The following is a 27,126-nucleotide window of genomic DNA, read 5'->3' on the forward strand; positions in this document are numbered from 1 at the left end:
GTCTGCTGGGGCTGTATCTTGGAGGCATGCAAATAGTCACTAGCACAGCAGTCCCCTTTTAACTCTTTATGTTCCACTGAAATATGTCTTGTGCTTTTTAAGTTTTGCTGGTTTTTTAAAAACTCTTGAGCTATGTGAATAACTAAACATTTCATTTTCTTTGCTAGTAAGATTAAATGATCATAGATTGTCATATTACGTTCTGAAATTCTCTTACAGATGTAGTTTTCAAAAAACCTGAACTCTGTAATAAAACACAATATGCCTCAAGAATCAGAAACTAGCTGATTAAGTAGTTTTAGGCCTTGATTCTCTAAATGCTTCAGGTTCTGTGTAACTTTCCCGACCTGGCCAACCCTGTTAAAACCAGTGGAATTTACTTTATTTTCTTGTGAGAGAGGTTAATAATGATTTAAAAAGCATAAAGACAGTGGAATTAAAAGCAGGCATTGTTGTGGAAGTGGAAGAAAGGAGTTTATGTTGAGGGTGATTGTGAGGAAGAAACCTTTCATGTGACCTAGTATTGAAATGTAGAAAACCAAGATTCCAGCTATTAATCACCTGATTATCACTATTTTGATTGCTCTGTTTTTATGTTGCCTTTCTTTTTCCCCTCCCTACATCTGCCTTTGACTTTCTAAAGTGCATATTCTATGGGGCAGGGTTTGCATTTTGCCTTTGTTTGAAAGGTAAGTGTATCACACTGTTTGTCCTGATAGTTAAGCTTTGCAGCTCTGCAGTTAAGTAAGAAGAATAAAATACTTGCATTTTTCTTAAACATCACTACTAACCACTGCTTAATGCAATAGGTTATACTCATTAAAGTACCTTTTATCTTTTAAAGAAAAATAATATTTTTCTCAATAAGATTGTGCTTTGGGTATGGTAGCATATTTCTGACACCAAAAGTGAGTATTTCAGCTTTATAAAGGGAATTTATTTTATGTGTGGTGGTCTGACATAGATCTGATCTAAATTTTAATCAGGCTAGGGTAAGGCTTGCAGTAAGCTTGTGATGTAATTCAATATAAAGGAGGATAAATATTAGCTAGCTTCTTATTGACAGTGTTTGTCCTGGTTGCTTTATGTGAGATTTAACAAATAGAAACTAGGAATGCATTTGAATGTGTTCTTTATGAATTTTTACGAATTTATTTTTGGACTTGGTTGGCAACTTTGTTTCTTCCAAGTGCATTCACCTAATCTACTGATAGAGTTCAACAGGATACATTTTACATGTATATAATCTAATTATTGGGTCAAGTCAGTCCTGAGGCTGCTGCAACTGCTGGGGCACCTTAGATGCTGTGATTGTTCAGGCAGAGTGACTTGGTGACACGCACCTCCTCTCCAGGTATGGATGGCCTCCTGGCTCACAGGTAGCTCATCTGTCCTTTGACAGGTCTTGTTTTTAGTCCTGCTGGATGTCCACACACCCTCCTCTCCCAGCCTGGCCTAGGTGGGGGTGTCAGTTTAGTCACTGACAAGCCAACCATGGAACCAGGTTTACTGGTTTACATGGTACCAGGTAGCAGACCAAGAGACGCCTGGCCTGACAAGGAATTATTGTGGGGGATCATCTTAATCAGGGTCATCTTCTAGTGAAATAAATACAGGGTAAGTTCCCTGTAATAAAGTATTGTTTCTACACTGGATGTCACATCAAGATGCAAAATGTGTAAGCGGATCACACATCATTAGGTAACTCGGTGGCACTTCAACCATGACCCACTGCTTCCCCAGCAGCTGTGAGAGGGTTAACACTGGACTCTGCCCTTTCTCTGCAGCAAGCAGCAGCTAGCTGGCAGCCCTGAGTCAGTGTCTGCTTGCTCTATTCATGTTTCTGTTCCAGTAAAGAAACCCAGTTTCAATGCAAGGGATGTACCACAGTTTTGGAGGGCTGATTTTTGGGTGGTGGGGTGGAGGCGGGGAGGCCCATGTGGTATGCAAGTAAATATTTTGTTTGCTTATGAAGTAGGAGATGGATCTACACCCCACTGGAAGCCTTTCCACTTTTTCATTGGGTTATAGATTTGGTCTTAGGAGTCGAGTTCATTTCTTACTCAGCTTGTGAAAGTAGAACTTGTGATCTATGTATTGGTATCTAAATTAATAACCCTAAAGAAATCCAGTGAGTCTGTGAAACTTAAGTGTTTCATAGTTTCTAGGGTTGGAAGGGACCTGAGTAGATCATCTAGTCCGATGCCCTGCCATGGCAGGAAAGAGTACTGGGGTCAAACGACCGCAGCAGGATGTACATCTAGCCTCCTCTTAGACTCCCAGGGTAGGAGCCAGCACCGCTTCTCTTGGAAGTTGGTACCAGATCCTAGCCGCCCTGACCGTGAAGTAGCGCCTCCTGATATCTAACCTAAATCTACCCTCTGCCAGCTTGTGACCATTATTTCTGGTCACTCCTGGCAGTGCTCGGGGGGAACAGGGACTTCCCCAGTGCCTGCTGATTCCCCCCCCGACTAGTTTGTAACAGGCAACTAGATCCCCCCTCAGCCTTCTCTTGTGGAGGCTGAACAGGTTCAGGTCCTGTAGCCTGTCCTTGTAGGGCCTGCCCTGCTGACCCCTGATCATGCGAGTGACCCTCCTCTGGACCCTCTCCATGTTGTCCACATCCCTCTTGAAGTGCAGTGCCCAGAACTGGACGCAGTACTCCATCTGTGGCCTGATCAGTGGGGAGAGTATCACCTCCGCCGTCCTGACTGCATCCCCACACTGCCGGCCCATGTTCATCTTGGAGTCAGTGATGACTCCAAGATCCTTTTCTGCCTCTGTACTGACAAGAATGGAGTTCCCCAGCCTGTAAGTATGGTGCCAGTTGTTCTTCCCCAGGTGCACCACTTTGGACTTGTTGGTGTTGAATCCCATCCTATTCTCATCTGTCCACCCCTGTAACCTGTCTAGTTCCAATTGCAGCCTTTTCCTCCCTTCTAGCATGCCCACATCCCCCCACATCTTAGTGTCATCAGCAAATTTGAACAGGGTGCTTTTTATCCCCTTGTCCAAGTCACTGATGAAGATGTTGATCCGCAGGGCTCAGTCTTTGGGCCTGCACTGAACCCCACTGCCCACATCCCTCCAAGCTGAAAATGACCCATCCACCACCACTCTCTGGGTGCGGCCCTCCAGCCAGTTGGTGACCCAATTGACTGTGTGGGTGTTGACACCACAGTCCCCCAGTTTCTTAATGAGAACGGGGTGAGAGACAGTGTCAAAATCCTTCCGGAAGTCCAGGAAGACTACGTCCACTGCTACCCCTGCATATAATGATTTGGTGATCTGATCATAGAAGGCCACCAGGTTGGTCTGACAGGACCTGCCGCTAATGAACCCATGTTGGTTGCCCCTAAGCATGATCTCCCCTGGTGGCCCCTCGTGGATATGTGCCAGAATAATTTTCTCAAAAAGCTTGCCCAGGATTGAGGTAAGACTAACTGGCCTATAGTTTCCCTGGTCCTCCTTCCCCTTTTTGAAGATGGGAACCACGCTGGCCCTCTTCCAGTCCTTTGGCACCACACCAGAGCACCACAAGTGCTCGTAAAGCTGTGCCAGGGGCCCCGCAATGACCTCAGCTAATTCCCTCAGTACTCTAGGGTGGAGATCATCCGGACCAGCTGACTTGAATTCATCCAGTCCCTCCAGAAGTTCCCTAACTAGTTCCTCACTAACCCTTGGCCTAGGTGTGCCTCCCCATAAAAGTGTTTATCTTTTAGATTCAGATGAATACATTCAGTTTAGTTTTTGCTTGAAGAACTTATCAAAAACCACAGAGGAAGGACATTGTTGAAATGATTATAGAGCCCTGACTTCTAGGCCCAGAGTTTGTCTCTATACAAGCCTGTCCAGTGTTGTTGTATGTAGGTGATGTGGCCTAACAGAATGAACACTGGACTGAGACTTGGAAGACACATATTCTGTTTCTATGTAAGCCACTGGCGTACTAGGTGACTATGGACAAGTCACTTCATTTTTCTTTCCCTTGCTTTCCCAATCCATAAAATGGCACTAATGATGTTTGTCTTTGATTTTTGAGTGCTTTATAGAAGCAGTATCTTTCCACTTGCTTCATTAGGCTTGGACTCGGATCCCAAATCACTTGTCTACTTTTTTATCACTCTCCTGTTTTTGCCCAATATTAGCAACCCCTGAAATGCAGAAATCATAAGTTGGGTCCTTAAGAAACATGAAGATTTAAAAAAATATTGGGTCTATATGTAGGTTTCCTTTTAACAAGCTCTCCCCTACAATGAAAAGGACTGGAAACATATTTAAAGAATGAAAGGTATGGGTGCCTGTACGCATGCTCTGATGTGTTCTAATTAATCAAGTCTGCTCAGATATGTTCTAATTGGGAAAGGAATGGGTCACCAATAGATCCTGCTGTGAGGAACAGCACTGGGAGAAAAGGGAGAGTTTGAATGTGGAAGAGAGGCAGAAGTGGGAGAGCAGTAGTGCTCTCCTGCTTCTGCCTTTTCCACGTATAACGGACTGCAATATAAACGAACTCAGGCTAGATAATACAGTCTTTCATCTGGGAGATCTATCAGTCTCTGAGGGCATTCAGAGGAACTTTTTCAGAAAAAGTTATAAATTAAGAATTGAATTGATGCCTAAAACTGCCAAGCAGAAGAAGAGCACTCTAGGACAGAAGTGGGAGGTCTTTGTTAGTCAGGACACTAATTTATATGCATTCAAACTCCTGTGGTTCTGAGTTGCATCCTTGCTTTAGTTATCAGTGTAATGGAATTAGTTCCTTTTACCCACACTTTCCCAGCCAAGTTATATCTAATAACTTTATATTCCAAGCCTACTGATCTTTCTACTGGGTTTCAGCAATGCCAGTTATATCGCATTGAGTCTCATCTATGAGGATTTTCAGTTACTCTTGCTGTTAGACTCCTAGTAATTGAAAGATTTCTTCTCCACATTCTTTGAGACCTTGATTCAATTTTGTTATTGAGTTAATGCAAGCCTTTGTTTCCTTAGCATAACGGGTTTATGTGTGCTTCCTATTTTTGGAGAATTGGACAATAATAGCTACATTTCTAAGCCTGCATGGTTAGACTAACTTCTCTAAATTTAAGTAAGCTCAGTGATCCTAGTCCATCAGTCAGTGTCCCAGTCATGCCCATTCTGTGGTCCTTTTTTCTCCTTGAAGAGTTAACTTTAGTTGCAGTGGATTGGATAGGGTCTACTCCTGCTTTTCTCCCCTGCTTTCCTTACCCTCTGCTCCTCTTCATTAGGTGGGCTTGAAGCCTAACTAGGAGGGAATGTAAACTAACTGGAGAACTTCTTGAACAGGATATTCTAGTATATAAAGCATTATGTGAGATTAGCATTTTATCATAGGAAGGTAGACCCAAATAATATACATATTTTTAGAGAGCTTTTGCTGGAGCATCTAACTTGGTATACCAGGTACTGTTGGAGTTCTCATGAGCTGTAAGGTTTCCAGTGCATGTACAGAGTGTGTATGAGAGAAGCTTTTTCATCCTTCCCTTTTCTTAGTTCAAATTCTGCCATGGCCAGGACTGTTTTCAATTCTGGGAAGTCCTTAAAAAAGCCCAGATGTTTTTTACAGACATATATTGTTTGCCAGCTAACTTAGGGAAAGAATTATAATATGATAAAAGCCTCTGCTTGCCTGTGACACTTTATTTGCACTCTGATTGGCTGACTGAAACAACCATTCAGAGTGTGAATACAGCATTGGGACAGGAGGTGGTGGCACAGCAGAGTGTTGCCATGATGGTGGGGACACAGGAGGGGAGCAAGGGTGAGGCCAGTGGAGCTGGCCTTGTTCCCCCCTTGCTCCTTGGAGGTGGTGGTGCAGAGGGGAGAATGAGGTTGGGACCCGGGGGGGGGCAAGGTCACCAGTGCTGACCTTGGCCTGCCCTTCCCCCCCTTCCATTGTTACTGCCTGCAGAGCCGATGCAGCGGCAGTGGGTGGAGGAGTGGGCGCACTGCAGCGACAGTGGGGGCAGGGTGAAGAGTGGGCCCAGGCCAGTGCAGTGGCAATGGGGAAAGGGGGGCGAGAAATTGGGCCTGGGAGAGCCCCCCTCCCCCCAAGTCATTCTTGACTGGCAATTGGGTAGTACATATTATAATGACCCTGTAAAGCACTTCCATGTGGGAACAAGTGTTGGGGGTTTTGGGCACCACTTCGATGTCTAGGACAGGAGAGAGCAGCTCCTAGGAGGCTAGTGCAGGTTGGAGATTTTTCTCTCTGATCTAGGACAGAATATTTGGCGAAGAAAGTGATCCTGCTACTAATATGCGGAGCATATAACAGTTCTGTAAGCTAGTAGGAGGAATGAATTAGGAGCCTGAACTGCTTGCCCGTGGTAGCAAAGATAATTTCCATTAGCAAGCTTCCAGAATACTGAGAAAAAGAGTGAACAATTCCTGTTGTTCTCCGTAGCAAATAATAGTCCATAAATCATCCCACACTTTGACAGAGAATGGGTTTTGTACACCTGTTTTGTTGGCTGCCCCCTTAATGGAAACAGTGCTCCTTCTCTCTCGTTTGAATTTGTAGGTGCTCGCTTGTTGATGCCCCCAATTCAGTTAATATATGTGGGTGGAAAAAGTATCCTAGCTGTGGAACAGAGATACAGGAGGGAAATTTGCCAGTAAGAGCTGCTGTCTGCATCTTCATCTTCCTAGCCCAGATGTTATAAAGGGAGTTGGATACCCTGCCCTCACTGAAGAAACAAGTTAGGTCATTTAAATCCCAAAGTTAACTGGCAAGGGAATATTTTATTGAAATGAAACAATTTAGGACTTTAGTTATCTGTAGGATTTTCAAAGTGCTCTTGGCCATAAGAGCAACATTGTGAAAGTGTAATAGTAATAGTTCTGGTAGTTCTGCAGCAAGTTTGCCAGATCCTATTTACATTAGTGTCAAAGAGAAACACTATGAATCTTGGATTTGTCTTGTATGCTACATTTATTTTGACACTGGCAACCAACCTTTCTGCCTTGGAGAACACTTAAACAAAGAAAATGTGACATGCCGCTGTTTTTAAATGCTGCTGACTACTAAATAGTTCTGTTGTGCAACTAATCCAGTCACTGTGTAGCTTGCGTGCTGCAGTCACTCTGCTGTTCTACCAGCTAGGTTAGCTTGGTTGGAGTAACAAACTTATTGTTGCAGTGGGGACAAATGCTCAGTTTACCAGGGTCTTTGAAAAAGGTATTATTTTCAGGCTCTTATCTAGTTTCTCTTCACAGTAAGATGAGTCTTTTAGGAAATGTTTTAGTTCTAATTAACTATTTATACAATTCTCGTAATCAGGAAGTACTTTCTTGTGGTTAAGACTGAGATGAGAAGTCTGTCTCTGGCTGCACCACAGGCTTCCTTTCCTAACAGTAGGCAAGCACCCTCTCCCTTAGGTTCTCTGTGTCTTCTGGGACAGGAGGGTCCCTTTGGGTAGTTGCCGCTGATCCCATTTCTCAAGGCTGCTTATACGTTCTGCATGGATACAACGCCTAAGCGGACCTGGTAACTGGAATTGGGCGCATAACTTTCCTCCCTTCCAAGCAATGTCCACCTCATGGGCTACAGAGTCTAACTCCTTCTTGCTTGCTTTACTTTTAACCATATAACTTTCCCTTTTGGCTTTCCAGTGGCCCAACTTGGAGGATGTCCTCAGCCCTTCTTAGCCCATAGCCTGGTGTTTAGAGCGTTCGCCGGTAAAGCAGATGTTGGTTCAAACCCTGCCAGGTTGAGGTTGGCTTAATCTAGGTCTCCTTTGTGTACCAAGCAAGTGCCCTAACGGTTGTGCTATTGGTAAGGACATCACCACTTGGGTCATCTCGTTAAATAGTCATTAGTTATTATTTTTTCTGTAACTAAAGTTTCAGAGAATGGATGCGCTTCTCCAGGTGAGATGGTATTGCAACAGTGTAAGTGGAGATATATAGCTAAGTGGCTGTAATGGGTTGCTTTTGAGCGTGCATAGTAGGTTCAAGATTGGTTGTGCGTAATAGACTCTTAAATATGTGTAAATATACTCTGTGCATGTGGGAGATAAAATCCAGATGCTGCTTTGGGCCATTAATGGATGGAATAGGATCTGGCCCTAAGTGCCCATGTGGGTTGGTGATGTGTTGTAAATCCATGTCCTTGCTTACTTAGCAGCGAACTACTACGTGTCTAGACGACGTCTTAAATGGATAGTGCTAATGGTTTGTTACAAAATGTGCGTTGTGTGTTACTGGATTTTTTATATAATTAACAAAATATTTTTAAAGGAAGGTACCAGGCCATGTTCATTGTCATGTCTGTGTGCTGTAGTACGTACAGGAAAAAAAATAAGGAGCATAGGTTACCGTTTACCGTATGACCTTTGCATCATAAAATTGGTAGTAGAATAAAAGGAATTGCTAGCAATCACTAAGAACTATTCCTAATCCCTGAAGATCTCCCAAACCATCTGTTTTGAAAAGCACCATTGCAGAATTCCTTTGTTCCATGTTTTAGATGATCACAATTTTCTGAAAGTTATTTGTCTAACACTTCCTTTTATTTTTATTTTACTCCTGGATTTTTTACTTCCTGGGAGCCACTGTTTAATTGGAAAGATTAAATGGCAATTTCCTCTTAGATACATTGTATAATGTAGCAATTTTCAGTAGTTTTAAATGTGGCAGAGAAAAGTTTCAACAAAGGAATAACACTCAACAAGCTGCTGTTTGATTAACATTAATAATACACATTTTATTTGTATTATGTTTGATATGAGTTGGCATATGAGTTGCATAGTTCCCCTTACTAGTTGTGAAAGTTTTGATAAAAGTAAGAGTGACTAGAGCTAATGGAGTTCTAGAGAATAATGCTGTATATCACAAGACACTAGCAAATGAGAAGTAGCATCAACCACTTGCCCTCATGGCTGTATTGTTGCATTGGTTATAAAGCTGAATAAACTCCATTGATTTGTGGAATTTTGCTTAAAATTGGTTAAACAAATAATCTACTTAAAACATCCTTTGAAAAACTGCTATAAAGAAGATAGCCAGAAGTTCCTTAGGGGCCTAACCATGGCGTTGTAGTAAAAGAGAGTTCTCCAGTGGGACCTTGCATCCAAAACTCAGGTCCCTGATGGCACCATTGTTTGAGCTTATGGCAATTTGCATGCTATTCCACGTGTCTGAGACAGTTCTGGTGAACTGACAGCTTGGCAAGAAGAGTGGGTGAAATCCAAGTGTCAATGGTGGTTTCCTCCATATGGTCTTCTCTGTGGACCAGATACCTTAGAACAGTGGAGGCCAGTCTTTATGCCAAGGGTGACATAAATGAAGTCCCATGCTCGCCCTGGGTGCAGCTTTCATCCTGTTCCCTGCATTAACTGCTGCTGTGCTTTCTGCTGCTTGCTCCATCTGCCATATGCCACACAGCAGCTGCCTGTGTCACTCGTGGCAAACGTGCTGCAGTTTGGTCATCCCTATCTTAAAGGACTTGTACGTAATGGGAAACAGTTTAACTTGGAGTGCCTTAAGTAGAACAAAGTGTTTGAGTCGATCAGTTCTAGCCTTCACTCTTCTTTCTAGAAGTCATCTTAGACATTAGTGAATTCATTTTAGCTTTCCTCATTAGTGAAGTAAGCCCTTTTTCATGGATGCTGAAATGAAGGCAGAGGTAAAAATAACCTTTGCAAGGGTTACACAAGATTGTAGAAAAGAGATTGTAATTCGGATCTCTTGACACTGAGGCTTATCTTACACCTAACTGTTGAGTAATGCTTCCTCTGACCTATGTAATGGTTTCTAAACTAAAGGACAGAGAACATAAAATTTGTTATTTGAAAGTTTCATTTCTCTTATTAAGAGTGTTCTGTAAGACATTTCTAGCAGAAATTAGGGAAGTAACTCAAACCCCCATACAAAATACTTGTAGAATAGATCTCATCAACTTTAAAATCTAGTAGTTTAAGGAAGAAGAAACAGTTAAAACACTTCTGCCTGAGTTCAAAGTTTTGGGAATGATGGAAAGTGAATGAGAAACTTCATAAAGAAACTGTGAGGCTGTTCTGAACATAGTGAGTGAGAAGAAGAAATGCACATGCACGCTTGGATAAGGGGGTTTGACAGAAGAAATCAGAAGAAATTAGTTTGTTGGAGAAAGTGTAATTGTGTAGAGTTTTAAAGGGGCTATGAGGTTAAAACCCAAATGAAGAATGAGGGACTAGGACAGATACTGATATTAACAAAGAAACCTTCTCCTCTCGTAATGAATACAAACCCAGCCAAATTAAGTAAATCTTAAGCTTTTCATCTTATTTTTGTGCCTAGGTAGCTGCAAAGAGGGAAAAATTAAATTTCGGTTGCCACATTGCTATATCCTAGTATTGTTCCTCCTGCAAATCTCACAACAATGTAAGACCACCATTAAGAACATGCAAGTTGAAAGAAATCTTTGTAAAACTGCTAGTATGTCAAATAGGAACAGAATAAGAAATTAACTTAAAGGACCAATAAAATGTGTGCAACCATGTGCTTTTGCAGTTTCCAAAGGTTTTAAGTGACTTACCACTGTTAACAATCTTGGCATTCATGTAGTGGCAGCTAAAGCAAGGACCCTACTTCAGGGAAGATTTTAATATCTTCTAGCTGAATAAATTGCAAGAAAATGGTGTCCTGTAGTGGCCTACATCAAAAGCAGATGGTTCTGAGGTGACCACTTGCTGGTTCTCAAGATATCTGTTTTGCCTAAATTTCCCACCATCTGTTTCTACTCTTGCCAGAACCCAGGTACTCGCTGATTGGATGTTAGGATTGTTGGTGTCAAGCGTGTATTGGATCTTCCCACCCAATTATTCCCAGCCTCCTATAAATTTGACAGCACTTGTAAGGACCTCTGACTTTACATTAGAGATATTTAATTCCTGATTACCAGACACAGTGCAAAGTCCATAGTCACATGCCTGTACTGTTTCTTTGCAATAGTTTCAAAATATAGTCTTTTGAAACTATTGCAAGAATTTGCCTTAGTCATCCAGCAAGATCCACATGAATTTCCATAGTTAATGGGCTGTGACATTACTTTGGGTGTCTTCACAGAATGGGGTTATAAAAAGTTGAACTGTAGTGTTTTACTGGAGTATTTCAAGCTGGTAGCTAATTAGTACAGATAAATAATGACATGAAACAGCTTGTCCAGTTAAGACCCGCTGTCAAAGAACAGAACTTGCATTTTACTTCAGTCAAAAAAACTACATCTGTAACCTCTTGGACTATGATTGAGAGGTAAAAATGTCAAATCTAATGATCAAACTGTCATTGAGACAGGTAAATGATAAAAAAAAAAATAGAAGTGTTTTGGTTGACTGCTGTGGTGTATATATATTCTAGCATTATAAAAGTCTAAGTCGATCTGTCTACAATGCTTTATTCGCATATTTATTCTCTGGTTGGCTGACGGAAACAGCTAATTAGTTTTCCCCTGAGTGTGGGTGACACTGTCATGATTCCAAAGCTGTGCTAAGGACCAGATTGGGGGGGGCTAGGGTAAGGGTTATATAAATATATAAATAAAACTCTAAGTCAGTCATTGATGGGTCTTCCTCCCCCCTTTCCTTTAGCCTTCTTTCTAAATATTTTTGCAGCCTTTTTTTTCTTTTCTTTTGGTAAGGGTTTGTTGCCCACTGAAGCTTAACAAATGGAGTTGCATTTCCAGCATGTGGAAATCATCTGCCACATGGCAGATCAAATATATATAAAGGGCAGAAAGAAGGGCTAGGAGTGTGGTTGGTTGGTTAGACTTTTTCCTATTCACAAACTCTTTTGCTCTCTAAAATTCTGGAGAAAATAGAGTTAAGACTTATTTTTTAAAGGAGACAGAGGGGTAAGGACAGAGGAAAGCAATAATGAATTATAGTCTAGCTCAGTCTAATTCCTGTAAAGCTTAGTACATTCAGTTGTTTGGAAGATGTCTCAAGAATAATAAATGAAAATCTCTCTTAGTATGAAAAAGCTCAGTTTCTAAAAGCTCAAGGATAGCTTCCAGAGAAAGACTGGAGGCATTAGGGTGCCACTCTGTTTCTTTCCTGGCCATCTAAATGCAAAATATTCCACTTAAGCACAGGTAAGAATACTTTTTCAGACCACATAGCCTGCACAGAGGAGGGAGACTTCCTGTCTTTTGCTGCCAGGGGCTGCGTTGCTAAGGCACTCTTCTGGAAAGCCAGAGGTCCTGGGCTTTAGGGCCCTTCAGCCAGAGGGAGTTTGAACCTGGGTTTCTCAGTACCAACAATGCAACACTTAACCACAGGTCAGGTATTAACCAGTACCTTCTCTGGTGCACCAGGAGGGAGAGGTATGTGGAAGATGCATGGGACCAGGAGGTAGAGTGAGCCAGAAGATGTATGGCTCAATGGGGTGGCTGCTGGCTTGAAAAGGAGGGTGCCCTGGGTCCTAGTCTGGGTCCTTGCTCACATTTGAGGTTTTGAAGCTTCCCCCTGGACTGCTTTCCATCCATTTTTACCAATGACTGTTGAATGCAAGGGGCAGAGGCTCTGCTTCAAAAGGAGTGCTTCCTCAGCATCTCAGTTGAAGGTTTGGAGTATGTGGCACAGGAGCAGGTGGGCAAATCTTAGCTTTTGGCAGCAGTCTTAAGAGAGCTAAAAAAGGCATTATAGATGTGTCCAGGCAAGCTTCTTCCCCTCTCCTCTTTCCCCTACTCCCCTTCCCAGACCAATGAGTCTTGAATCCTGTGCTGTGGCAGAGCTTCAGTTAAAGAGCTTCAATTGTCAGGGTGCTGTTCTTGGTTATCTGGGTTTGAAAGTCTTTCAGCAGATGGAGACTTGAACTTCTACATCCTTGGTAAGTGTCTAACCACAAGGTCATACACTAGAAAAGAATGAGCCCTCCACAGTACTTCGAATGAGACGATATAGGCAGCTTCTTTGAGGAGAGTATTCGAAGTTGTAAGTCTCAGGTGTACAAAGGCTCATTTTTGCTCTGCGTGAGCTTTCTGCAAAGCGTTCTTCTGCTCTGTTTGCCTGGTGGCCAGCTGTGGGCAGCTGTATACTGAGCATGTCAACTTTAAGCAGCTTCCTGGCTTTTTTTTTTTATTCAGGCCTTTTTTTGCTTGGAATGAAAGGAACGTATCCAATTTTTAGTAGTTTGTAAATAAATATTAATTTCCTAATATTAAGATATTTTAATATTATTTTACCCATTTCATAGTTATTGTAGATAATCAAAAATATGAAATAAATTGAATACCTTGATATCTAGCTTTTACACACTTAATACTGCAGTACCTGTAGTTTCTGCCAAACTGCCTAAAAGAATATGCAGGCAGTACATAACCTCAGTATTATGTTATAGAGTGCATATATTGTACTCTTCTTCCCTTAAATTTCAGTTTCTGTCTAGCACTATGGAAGAAAGAGACTTGGGGGTCATCACTGACCACAAGATGAACATGAGCCTTCAATGCGATGCTGCGGCTACTAAAGTGACCAAAACGCTGGCTTGCATCCATAGATGCTTCTCAAGCAAATCCCGGGACGTCATTCTCCCCTTGTACTCGGCCTTGGTGAGGCCGCAGCTGGAGCACTGCGTCCAGTTTTGGGCTCCACAATTCAAAAAGGATGTGGAGAAGCTTGAGAGAGTCCAGAGGAGAGCCATGCGCCTGATCAGAGGTCAGGAAAACAGACCTTACGATGACGGGCTGAGAGCCATGGGGCTCTTTAGCCTGGAAGAGTGCAGGCTCAGGGGTGACCTGATGGCCACCTATAAGTTTATCGGGGTGACCACCAGAATCTGGGGGAACATTTGTTCACCAGAGTGCCCCAAGGGATGACGAGGTTGAATGGTCATAAACTACTGTGAGACTGTTTCAGGGTGGACAGAAGGAAAAATTTCTTTACTGTTCAAGCCCCCAAGGTCTGGAACAGCCTGCCATCGGAGGTGGTTCAAGCACCTACACTGAACACCTTCAAGAGCAAACTGGATGCTTATCTTGCTGGGATCCTATGACCCCAGCTGACTTCCTGCCCCTCGGGCGGAGGGGCTGGACTCGATGATCTTCTGAGGTCCCTTCCAGCCCTAATGTTTATGAAGTCTATGCAATCATACATTCAAATAAAATAAGAGTGCAAGAAACCTTACTCGTGCAAGAAACCTTACTCGTGCGATAAGAATCATTTGAAGGGAACCTAATGACCTGTTTAAAATATTTGAGAAAAGAATATAAAATCTGGAAAAGATAATGTGTGTAAAGTTACGTTACAAACAAAAGTTACTAAACAAATATTACTAATAGATGAAGCTGGATCTGGTTACAGAGTTCTTTTGTATGCCTTGATTATAAAACTGTACCTGACATTTGTTTGATTAGGGACGTCTCTAGTTTTAGGGTGTTACTATATTGAAGTTAAATCAATCAGTCGAGGGGTCAAAAAAACAGAGCAGTGCACACGGAAAAGTGGACCTGGGCTACCCGGAGCTGCACTGTGGCTGCCAGCCAGGCTTTGCCTGGCAGGATCTCCACAGCTGCAGCCCTAGGAGGCCCCCAGGATTCCAGGTAAGGCTTCCGGGGCCAGCATAGTGCTGGCCTCAGCCTCCACTACCTTTCCTTGGGTAACTTGCCACGTGCCAAAGCACGCATGGCACAGGCATTCCCCAGGGATAAGTAGCCGTGGCGCAAGGTGCTGCTGCTTGTCCCTGGGTAACCAAATGTCCACACTTATCTGGACACACCCATAGCATTCAAAAGATCACCTTTGCTAAGGGAAGGGCATGTGGATTATTACTAATTTATTGAAAAATAACATAACTTAAGCCTCTAAGTGGAAATGACTCAATAAAAATATTCAGCAGTAGAGGAAGAAGTGGAAAAGCAAGTCTTTGCAGTGTGCTTCCAGAGTTGACACATTTCTATTTTTCATGAGGGTGTCATCTTTGCCTGTGCCTGCCATTACTGCATCTGACTTGCATAAGTGGAAATCTGACTAGAAAAATTGCATTGCTGGGATACCTTTCTTATCTTTCTCTCAAAGGCTCTCCATCTCAGATTTGCTCAGTTTATGAGTGAAAATTGTCTGACTGTTGGCCTTGTAAACTCAACCCAAATCTAAATATCACACAGGGTGTCTTCCTGGTTTGTGTAACATTAGTGCTCATAATTCTTCAATCAGAAATTAGTCAGGTGCTTTGCCCAAGGTCATATGGTGAGTCAGAAGCCTTGCCTATAATAAAGGGATTTCTTAAATATTTCCTTTTGTTGCTAAGGCTGGGTTGATTGAACTCCTGTTAGGAGCCGTAACGTAGATCAGGACTGTCCAACTTCAGAAAGGAGTAGCTAGGGGCTACACAGGCCACAAGCTGGGCAGACCTGGTGTAGATAGCTGGTGTATGGCATATTTTAACCTCTGCATCCACTACATCTTAGAGCAGAGATTCCCAAAGGGCAAGTGTGTTTTAAGCTGGGGCACAGCATTTGTTCAGAGCAGGGCCCACCAGAGCAGAGTGTGGCTGTGTCCCTGATGTGCAAGCAGGACACAGCAGTGGGAGTGCATAGGTCTCCTGTCCCATCTGACAGCTGCATGTGTGTTGCAGCTGGTGGCTGAGGGGGCTGGGAAAAGTGGGGGTGGCACCAGGACTGGACATCTACAAAGTGCTGCCAACCACTCCCTGCCTGCATCTCACGGACGTGGCTGCATGGTGCACCTCAGCACTACGCTCTGCTGCACCCTTGCTCTGCATGCACTCTGCTCCTTCTCGCCCAGCAGGGGCACAGATCTGTACCCCCTTCCCTCCCCTCCCAGATCTGGCCAGTCATGGGCAGCTGAGGGTCCTCTCACCCAGCCTCTACCCCCGCTATGCCTAGCTCTGGGGAACCCTCTCCAACAAGTGTTTCTGTGCCCTTCTCCATGACCCAGCCATGCCTGCACCCTGTTGCTTTCCAGCAGCATAGAGTTTGACCCTTTCTTCCCTTCCCCTCTTCCCCTTCAGGCTTGGGATGCACAGTAGAGTGACTCCACGCTCTGTCAGAGAGGGTGCTGCCCCAGTTCAGCCTGACAGTGCCTCTGCTCTGGAGGGCTTTCCCCATGCCCATGCTGCTGCCACTTCCCCCAGCCACCTGCTCCCTGGCTGTGCCTTACATGTAGCTTCCAGCTGCCAGGGAACTGTACCAAGACCAGACATCTGCAAACTGCATTTGTGCTGCCAACCCTACTTTTCACCATATGCCCTATTCGGGTGTAAAAGTGAAGTGTGCTACCAATTTTAATCCAGAAAACAGTGTGCTCTAGGTATTAAGTTTGGGAAACACTGCCATAGAGCAAGCGAAAGTGTCAACGTTTGAGTAGAGTGTGGTGGGCCAGTAGGGGGCGCTCTGGCGTTGAGCCACCCACCTCACTGCGCCCAACCACCTTCCAGGCTCTGAGTTCCTCCCTAGGGGTGTCTCGTGTCTGGCTGACCCCCTTTCTGGAGCACACTTGCTAGTCTGGGGGTAACGTAAACTGCCACCACCCCAAGAAGGGACTCTCTCGGCCCTGTGTCCTCAGGGAAACACAGAACTAATAGTCCTATGGGTACTCGACCCAGTACAAGCACTTGGGGCACTTCTTCAAGTCGGGGGCCAGAAAGGAAAGTCCCTTTTAGTCTGCAGACCTAAGGGGCCTCTTAGGCATAATTTAGACCCACCCTTCAATAAGTCTCCTACACCGGTCACAAAGGAGAACTTCATTGATACAGGGGACAGGGTGAAAATAGGGTACAAGATAGAGCAATATCACAGAAATCCCATAGAGCAAAACAGTCTGGCATACTGCCAGCTATATATTTAACCAGATCTCAAGTAGCTTACTCACAAGCATCATCCAGAGGCTGTTGGAGATTCCCTCTGGAGGCAAGCCATTCCTAGCTCATGAGTTATGGGGGAGAGAGCGAGTTTCAGATGGTAAATCTCCTCTCTAAGTCCGAGTCCCCTGCATGGCTGCTGCCCCTTCCTCCTGGGCAGTTTTAACTTGTATAGCCCCTGTGACCTCGTTCACCTGGTCCAATGGAGGCCAGTACCTGTTGGCTGTCGGCCAACCAATTTGAAATACATCACTAGTTGCTGGGCAGACTCTAGCCCACCAGGTAGAAGCCCCTCACCCAGGTAGCTGATACCAGTCGTGTAGGCAGAGGGAGCAGGTTTCCCCCATCTCCCTCAGGAATGTAGCCATTTCAGGTTACCTAAAGAGATAGGGTAAAGGTGTGTCTCCTCTGCTGGGCCCATCCTAATAAAATTGTCACAGCACAGAGATTTTGGGGAGAAACAAAGGTGGCTTCCTGCCACATAGACTATCTGTACTGTGGGCCATGACTCTTACTAACTCCTGACGCACATGATCTAGTGATAATAATGGCAAGAAAATTTAAAAAAAAAAAAAATGTTTGTGTATGTTTAAGGTCAGGGACAGGGCTGGGAACTCCCAGATCCATGTGCTGACCATGAGAAGTAACTTTCTCACTCAAATTTGTTCTTCCTGCTTTTTATTGTCCTTCCATCTCTTGATGGAAATCTGCAAATCAGTTCTTTTTCCTCAAATGCTCCCTATCCAGTTTCTTCAAGAATTATTTTCTAATAATAGGTATTGAGAACCTGAAGTGAATGTTTCAGGAATTGCCTATTTCTTTCAGTAGTGAAGCTGTTGCTTAAATTGACTGAAGAGGGGAAGCTTTAAAAAAAACCCGTCAGTAATTGCTCAAGGAAAGCAACTTAGTTGGATTTCGTTGAGACACAAGACCAAGTCATCTGGAGGCTCTTGGGAGGAACTGAGCTTTGAAATGGGTGAAAGAGTGAAACTATGTCTGACCATGCTAAGGAAGAGTAGTAATAGCTTAGGGGGTTAGAGTTATGCAGGTCCTCACAGTTACTGAGGGAAGTCATGCAACTAGCTCCAACTGCCTGCTGATGAGGTTGCAAATGTTTGTATAACCAAAAAATGATGTGGTTATGATGATGAGTCAGTAACTATGTAATTTCTCTGCTGTTGTCATTAAAAATTCCAGGATTGTGAGAAATCATGACTTTAGCTATCATGAGATTTGAAAAATGATTAACTGGCTTTTTTATTTTTTTTCCTATTTTTTTGAGACTTCACGGGGAAAAAACTTGAAAATATGGGCTCTATAGCCATGAGGTTTTCTTATTTTTATATTAAAAGAAAGAATCTTACTTGAATCACTTGACTCAAGGTGCTGAAAAGGGAATAACCCTCACATATCCTAAAGTTCACAGTAACGTTATAAGAGTTTGCGGCACTGCACTTTCATTTTAGACTGCAGAGAAGTAGGTGGTGGGACAACACTAGCATTAGCTTTTTTTAAAAAGTGTTTTAACTTTTCTTTATCCTGAAGTGCTGAGCTGGATAGTAAGTTTGTTTTACATTTACATATGCAGCTACAAAGTACAACATTCATATTTTTATTGTTATAGATTCCCTTTGTCAGTTGTACTGCTTTAAATTACTCTTTCCCCCATGTCGTCCATGTAATCCATGCATTCACTGAATCTAATGGATGTTCAGCAGGCACAGAGCACATTCAGAATGAATTTAAACAAAAATCAAGCCTCTATCATGATTTTTGTGTTTTGCAGATTAGGGAGTGTTAATTTTCTGTTTCAGTTTTAGGTCATCCTGTTTACTAACTAACAACTGCTTTTTCATCAGAAATATCCAGTCTAATGTTAAATTTAAAAAAAAGTCCTTCCTGTTTCTATAGTTTTTGGTGCCAGGCTTCAGAACAACAATGCTATTGTTAATGGGGAAAACTTTACTGAAATAGATGCAAAGGGCAAATTTGTATTTTCAAACTAGTTCAAAGGTATAAAGCCAGACTGTTTTTCCATGCAGTACCACAACTATAACCTAATTTTACCTGCAGCTTCTAAAATAAGCTGTGAAAAATATGAGGTTCTGACGTTTAGGAGGCTGTGCTATTGAATAATGTTGAATAACATAAATATTTGTATATTCTTCCTGTTAGGTTCTCCACTGTACTCTTAGGGCGCGTCCACACATGCAAGCATGTGGTCTTGCAGCAGCTCAAAAAGAAGTGGTGCAAATTTGAGCTAGGGCTTTTTGTGTTGGTGTATGTGCTTGGACATGCACTTTGGTGTGGAGCAAATTGGGGCAAAATAACCCTGCTTCCTCCTGGATCTGCAGCCAGGGGGAGCTACAGCCCAGGGCCAGTACCTGTGCTGTCCCCAGCAGTATAAAAAGCTGCCCTGTCCTGGCCCCAGCAGTAGAAAAAGCCACCCTGGCAAGTAGCTCAGGGCTACTATCTCTCAGGAGCTTCTGAGGCCCAGCCAGTTGGTACCTGGGGACACTACCCCTTGTGTCAGCTGGACTGCTAAAGCAGCCCTAACAGTTCCCTCCACCCTCTATCCACTGCAGCAGTCTGGCAGTGGGGGCCGGTGCCTGACTGTGACCTGCTGTGCACCTGCCAGACTCAGATGGGGACTGCACAGCCAGTAGAGGCATCTGCCCCTCTGGGCCAGCTGCCAGTGGGCTGCAGTTGCAGGGTTGGCTTTTTTGTGTGGCACTACTACGGTGTGTGCCCCCTGCCCGGCCATCTGGGCAGCTATCGCCTGGAAGATGTTCCCGGTGTGGTGGCCTGCTTTGAACTGTCAAAGCATGTCCTAGCCCCATTTGGCCAGGAGGTCAGCCACAGCCAGCTGGGTCCAAGGTGCCAGCTCTGAGCAAGCAGGGTCCTGCCGCTGGCCTCCCTAGCAGGAATTCTGGTGTTCCCTATTGGAGAACTGAAAAATCCCTGATTTAAAAAAAATAAAAATAAATAAAAATCCCAAAGTCACTCTGTAAAATACCCCTAAATTCATATTCTTCCACACATAAAAATGTTGGGCAATGTTTTATTGCTACATCTACAGTGTTAAAGTAAGTCTCTTATCGTAATAATAAAGCGAACTCTAAATACATGTTTCATGAATACATGTTTTGCTGCACTCCCACAGGGCAATGGCCCCCAAACAAAGGGTTCAGCCTCCCAACAAGGGGTTCAGCCCCCACACAAGGGGTATGCCACCCCAACAGGGGGTTCGGCCAAATGGCCCCCACAGGGGCTCCCACCCCCTTGCAAGGCCCACATGCCCCATCCCCCTCCAGTTGCTGTAGCCCCGCCCCCAATGGCTGACTCATCCATCCTCATCCCCCAACTTGCACCCCCAGGCTCCTGGGGCTACCCCCACAACCCCAGGCACCATCACTTAAAAAAAAAAAAAAAGAAGCCTATGCTTACCTTAGAGGCAGGGTGGGGGCACTGCAGGGCCTCCTGGCAGAGCCCCCGGGGCAGCACAGGGCAGCGGGGGGGGGGGGCGCCGCAGAGCCCGGGCTGGGTCTGTCAGCCTGTCCCTCACTGTGCAGGTGGGGCCCCAGTCAGCCAGACGGCAGTTTGAGCTGCCGGTAAGTGCCGGGGAGTTTTTTAATTTGTTTTCTGTTTTTTTAAACTATGGGATGTGGGGGCAGGGATGGAGAGGTTTGGGGGGATGGGGCTGGCTGGGGCGAGGCAGCCCCTTTAGGGGTTGGGGGCCTCAGGGTACTGGGGGAGTGGGCAGAGCCATTGGGGCTCCCCCCCATGGTCCCTGACCCCCCTCCTCCAGCCTCCCCAACCCCATACCAGCACCGGAGCCCTGGTGCTGAAACATGCAGCCTGGCCAGCTATGTGTTTCAGCACGAGGGCGAGGGCAAACCATGGAGACGCTCTGGCAGCCAGAGCATCTCCATGGAGGACCCAGCCTCCGGTTGCTTCAGGACATGGTCAGGGACTGTGTCCTGCTCCACTTTTTTTAACATAGATATATATAGATATAGATATATATTTTTTTAGACACCTGGATATCTTCAAAGGGGTTTGAGGCGGGTCAAGAGGCACGTGCATGCTTGTGTGGACAGGCCCTTACTCTCTTGCTACTACTCCCTAGTCTTATCTGTCACTTCCAGTAGCCAATCTGAAATCAAAATGATTTTAAATGCCTTTGAGTTGCAACCTGATACTTTTTGAGCCTTTCTATATCTAACATATGGATGTATTGGACAGGATTGGAACAGGGCTATATAGAGAGAGACTGAAGGAGCATAGAGCCATCAAACCCTCCTTTTCCTGTCCTAATTGGAGTTTAAAGAAGAGGAAGAGGGTTCATGAACTAGCTAGGGCCAGTGCCAGAAGTAGGGCATGGAACAAGCACCACACAATAATCTGGATTGTATAAGATTTAAGTGAGTTCTGTCATCCAAGTTAAATGGATGTATCCTCATATGCAAAATATTTGGTTGTAGTGAACATGAGATAAATCTCATTCAATTTTCTTATTTTGTGGGAACAGTAATAGCCATTTTTCTTTACATGCTTTCTACTCCTGATTCTCTTTGCTCTTCTTTGTAAAAATGTCTGTATCAAGAAAAACTAAGACTTCCAACATCTAAATATGTCTCGGTTCTGAATGTGGACTTCAGAATCTAATGACAGGTGGCTTGTGTCCCAGAGAAAATTTAACAGGGCTATTTAACATTTATTTAGAATTTGTCAGTTAATTCTTGACTGAAAAAATATGTAGAGCAGGGGTTGGTGGTGTGTTTGGTCAGAATGCCAAAAACACCTGCAATATCAACTTGCAAGACGTTGGCGTGCTAGGAGCAGACAGTGGGGGAGCCATGAGTGGTCTGATACTTGTGGCAACGCAGCCTCCCTCCCTTCCCCGCCGTCTGCCCTGTGGCACGTGTGCCACACTGCCACCTGTGCCAGGGATTGCCTATCCCTGTATTAGAGCATCTTAGCAATTTTATTGCTTTCTATGGACAAACAAAATACTGATTTGTATATTTCAAAGTGGATTTTAAAAATAGATTTAACAATTTTATATCAGGATTATTTGTTTTTTGCCTTCAGTTTCAACTGAAACTTTACTGTGACTTTCTTTCTAGGAGTCACCTTTATTTGATCTTATCAGGCAGTCAAAGGAAAGAGAAGGTCAGGTTGATCAGCCTGAACCCACTTGCACTCTAAACCTGCCTCTCCAGCATAATCACACTGCTGCAGACCTGTAAGTATGGAGGATGGACATATAATGTAGTGTGGAATTAATTTCTTTCATAGTATTTAAAACTATTTATTTATTTTATTCTGCTGTTTTTCTTAGACTTTGATGCTAAAGTTACAGGTGACATGAATTGCAGCAAGAGTAGCATGCAGTGAAAATGAGTCCTGCCTAGCCAAATCTTCAATATTTTTATTTTTTCCAAACTCTATATAAAAAAATACTTCGTCTTATTTCTGTGGGTTAAGATTTCTCTAAAAGCATTATGTTCTGTGGCATGACCCTATCTGCCTTGGTATGGATCCAACTCTCTTACTTAGATTTTTATCTGGAACTTACTGTCAAGTTTTGTGATGCCACAAACAATGTGCAGCGTTCCAGTTCCTCCTCAGCATCATCACTAGTATTTCTCCCTACCTAGCAATTTCCGAGCCGCAAGCCTCAGCTGAAAGTGGCAGAGGAGCATTCTCTACTCATGGCTGCACAATGAGGCTTAGAAGAAGAGCTTGCAGCCACAAGCTTGGGTGATCAAAGAGAAGCTTTGTCTGTGAGCTCTGATTTGCTCAGGCCTCTTGGGAACATGGCACTATTTCCTCAGCTCCTTTCTTCGGACTACAGGAAAGGAGGAATACAACTAAATGTTCCAACAATTCTTTAATTTTTGTTTTATGGTAGTATGAGTGACTTATTTCAATGAGAATCCACTTCTTCCACTCCACTGGAGGAGTGTCAGAGCATATACTTGTATTTTGCATTCAAACTTATTTACTACTTTTCTGTTCTAAGTAAATATCTTTCTGGCTTTCATTTCAGTATTCATATTTATCTATTCTATATACGCAGGTATCTTTCTCCTGTGAGGTCGCCTAAGAAAAAAGGATCTGCAGTTCACTTAAACTGTACTCCTCCTACAGATGCTCAGTCTGCTGTGACCCCCCAGACTCAGAAACCACAGAAATCTACCTCCCTCTCCCTATTTTACAAAAAAGGTTTGTAGGCTCTATGAAGAAAGAAGAACATCCTATATGCAGAAACATTTCAAAGTCATCTTTCATTAACTGTTTCTTGTGTTTTTTTCTTTTCTCTTTTTAATAAATTCCTAAAATATATGTTGGGGAACTGTAATAAATACATGATACAAATACAAAGTACTGCACTAACTGTTAGCTGTTGTCAATTCATTAAGAAGGATATTAATAAAAATAATTACAATGGAATAGTACATAGGATATACACATACACTGACTTAAAAATGAATTTATGAACAGACATATGGGCTGCTTACAAATGTGGGGTGGGAAGGGAACAGTGCCTTACTTTCAGCTCAGTGCGCCCCCATTCAAGCACAGTGCATGCAGAGAAGAGGAATTGCATCATTTTTACCCGGCTTATCCAGCATCTGTATAGTTCATGTGCTTCAGTAGGGCTTTTTGGCACTTTTATCTAATTAATAGCTGATTGAATCATTTATTAGACCTGAGGAGCCAGATCAAACTGACATAATTCGTCTTCTGGTAAATTGCTGTCTCTTCTCCCCAACCCCACCCCACATCTGTCAGCAGCCATATATTATAAAGTTGAAAGAATACATAAGGTTTGAGTTATAATGCAGTACTTGTAAAATGCATTTTTATCTAATAAAGTATAATTATCTAAAGGTTAATTCATATTGAAAATTCCTATAAACAAACTTATGAAATCTCAAAGCACAAACTGCGTTTTTATACAGAAACATTTTAATACTATAGAAACTAAGTGTAATCAGGTAATATAAGGAGAATATCAAACTCCCTGATGAAATAACATTGTCAACCAGCTCTTTCTGTTTCTAATCTGTAATGGTCATGAGTAAAGTCCGTGTATTGAACCCTTCAGCATAGCAGCAGTACAATTACAGATCACACTCCTTGCATATATAAAAGTCTTCCTCATTTGTTATCACTAGGGACTATACCCAGGTTCCCCAGTCATAAAAGCATGAAAGTTTCATCTCTGAGCTAAAAGAGGAATGTGAATTAGTTTTTCTAAATGGTTTTCACTATCTGGTACAGCCATTACAGGGAAGCCATCTTAATAGTGGGTATATGAAAGTTTTTTGTTCCCGGCATGGTTTATTTTTCTCCTCTTTTCACAAGTATATCGGCTGGCATATCTTCGATTGAATACCCTCTGCTTTCGGCTTCTCTCTGAACACCCTGAACTGGAACACTTGATCTGGACCCTTTTTCAGCACACGTTGCAAAATGAATACGAACTTATGAGAGACAGGCACTTAGACCAGGTAATATATAAAAATGAGAAATACTTTTCTTTTCCAAAAAAGGTTTGCTTATTGGTTGATTTATCTTTTTTTAATTATTTAAAATCCAAGTATGAGCTTTATCTCCTATTAAAGTAGCTTATTCAAAGCAGAAATGAGTTGAATATAGTGCATTGATGCAGTTTTGCAATTTATTGTTAAGTACTACAGTTCATTATGCTATACTGTCCAAGATACAGCGCACACCACTTAAATGTTGTCAAATTAGAGAGTAGAAGCCAAAGATTACTGTAAGAATATGAATTTTTGCCTGGGGAGACAGAGTGGTAACTGATCCACAACCCCCCTGATCCTTGGTTGTGGTTCTGTGCTAAAAATGCAGTTTATTCCTTATCTTCCAAGTTCATATTTAGGTTTCATATTGGTTTACTAAACATCCTCAAAAAAAGAAAGAAATTGTGGTTTGCTTTTTTTTTTTTTTTTTTTTTTCCCCCTGTTGGAGCTCACTATGAGGTAGATCATTGATCAGTCTGAGTAATCAGTGTGAGTTGGCCCAGGATTTAATAGGATGCCATTCCTTTTGACGATGGGGGGATGGGGCCAAGGTGCAGTTGGATGGGGAGCAAGCAAAAGGGCAGACAGGGAGCAGGTGCAAGAAGGAGGGACCTGCCCACTGCTGCTGCTGTCCCCAGCTGACCCACAGGCAAGGAGTCCCAGAGATATTCTTACCTGACTCAAGCCATGGGTTGTAGCTGCATAGTGTGCTGGACTTGGCCTGGGACATTGGCAGCAGGGGGCAGGCCCTCTCTTTCCTGGCCACCTGAAAGCAGGCTCTGGAAGGGGGGGACCCAGCTACTGCTACCACTGTTCATGGCTGAGCCTCGTATCCTTTACTGCTGCTTCCTGCAGCTAGTGGCTCAAGCAGGTCAAGAGCAGCTCTGGGTCAGTTGGGAAGTGGCACCAGCAGGTGGGGCCCCCCTTCCTGTACCTGTTCCCCCGGTGTGCTCTGCCAACCTGGAGGTTCCAGCTGCAGGGGAGAGGCTGCATCAGCTGTTGGGGTTAAGCAGGGATAGCATGGGCAGTGGCCCCTTTTTTCCTGTATATATACCTGCTTCCTACCAGGTTCCCTGATGTCCCCTACCAACCCAGGGACTCCAGTTGTGGGGAACAGCTGAATGGGCTGCTGGGTTCAGCCAGATGGCAACAGCAGGCAACACCCCATCCTGGACCTGCTCCGTCCCCACCAGCCCTCCTATTGCCTAGGTGTTGTTTCCCACTGTTAGGGGGTAGGGACAAGTCACCTATGCTACACTTTGAAAGGGGAGGGGGGCACTTCACAGTACCCCACCCCTGCCAACCCACTTAGATCCACCCCTGGTAGTAAGAATCTTGGAACTACTGAGCCTTACTTTCATTTCCCAATGGCACTGGTGAAATCCTGACTTCAGTGAAGTCAGTAACAGAACTCCCATTGACCTCACTGGGACCTGGAAGCATATCAAAAGAAAAAACTGGTAAGCCTGTGAAAGAATATTAGGGGAAGAAAGGTGTTGTTTCTTAAAAGGAAACATGGAAAACATTTCCTGCATTTCTGACCATCGCTTTGTTTTTTCTTTAATAGATCATGATGTGTTCTATGTATGGCATATGCAAAGTCAAGAACATAGATCTCAGATTTAAAATCATTGTTTCGGCATACAAGGAGCTCACCAATACCAATCAAGAGGTAGGGAAAGTGTTTTGGTATTTGCCTTCCATAAATTATTACAGTAATGTTTGAATGACCCTCCAGATGCAGAAGCAGCTTAGAAAAATGACTTATTTAGCCTGCGTAAACCAGAAGGTAGGTCAGGGTGGCATTTGGAGACTGATTCAGAGAGTAGGTTAATCTCCAAGGTGCTGCCCTGCCCCGCCCTGCCTTCTGCCTGATTTCAGACTAATGCAGCTAACCAGCTCTTCAGGTTGCATTAGAAGTTTGGCTAACCAATAATGCCTCTAAAAAGCAAGCCAGTGTTTTTTTTAAGGTGCTCAGCTGTTGAAAAATACTACTTAGCTGTGATATAAGGCCTGAGCATGAGATTTACAAAGAGACTTGCCTCCCGTAGATGCAGATAGGCAGGGTTTTCAAAAATGTCTAATTTGGTTATATGCCTCACTGCCATTGCAGTCAGTGGAAGATTAGCCCCTACCTGCTTAGACATGGTTGATATGTTAGGAAATGCAACCACTAGATTATCTGAGTGGAACTTTAGTAGTCTTTTGCTGTAGTTGTTGTATGTGATGATTAAGAAGTACTCATGTGGTATGTTGTACTTTCAAAGTGGTAACAGGCACAGGAGAAGTGACTTGCTCAAGATAGACTGTGAGTACCTGACAGGACTATGATAAAAAGAACAATCTGGATTCCTCACCCATGTTCCAACTAGATTGCATTATTTTGTAGAGAAATTGCCTGCCTGCAGGTGACCTGATGCTGTCAGTGCTCATCTGACAACACAGGTCTAAGTGCTGATTGTTGCATTAACTGTTGCAACGATTAGTGATTTCTGCACTTCATCTATATTCAAAACCTATTTGTTTTCAGTACATACCTTGTACCTGTTCACTGGTCATACCTGACTCTTCTGACTTCTGAAAATAATTCAGTTGATTACTGGCTTGAGTAAAGGAAACAACATTTGGCTTGTCCATCAGTAATGCATAAGAAAATGACAGAATAGAAATACAGTTAAATTTGCCTGAACAGCTAGTCAGGAACCAGCAGAAGCAGAAGCCTGAGGTGAATCTTTCATTATATACA

At 43.4% G+C, this 27,126-nt stretch overlaps 1 protein-coding gene across 3 annotated transcripts in view; it reads left to right on the forward strand.

The window, feature by feature from the left end:
- The window catches only part of RB1 (RB transcriptional corepressor 1), a 119,212-nt gene that overhangs the window by 80,004 nt on the left and 12,082 nt on the right, over positions 1–27,126 (forward strand). For 2 of the 3 annotated variants that reach the window (XM_090025951.1, XM_090025960.1), the window contains exons 18-21: positions 21,954–22,072; positions 22,910–23,055; positions 24,202–24,347; positions 25,948–26,052. In XM_090025951.1, coding sequence (XP_089882077.1) covers positions 21,954–22,072; positions 22,910–23,055; positions 24,202–24,347; positions 25,948–26,052 — 516 coding nt within the window. Of the gene's footprint in view, positions 1–21,953; positions 22,073–22,909; positions 23,056–24,198; positions 24,348–25,947; positions 26,053–27,126 lie in introns of those variants that run through there. The other variant, XM_090025967.1, reaches the window with a different exon arrangement.

This window comes from Crocodylus siamensis, chromosome 1, assembly GCF_052110815.1.
Source record: "Crocodylus siamensis isolate JL-2025a chromosome 1, ASM5211081v1, whole genome shotgun sequence".
Classification (NCBI taxonomy): domain Eukaryota; kingdom Metazoa; phylum Chordata; order Crocodylia; family Crocodylidae; genus Crocodylus; species Crocodylus siamensis.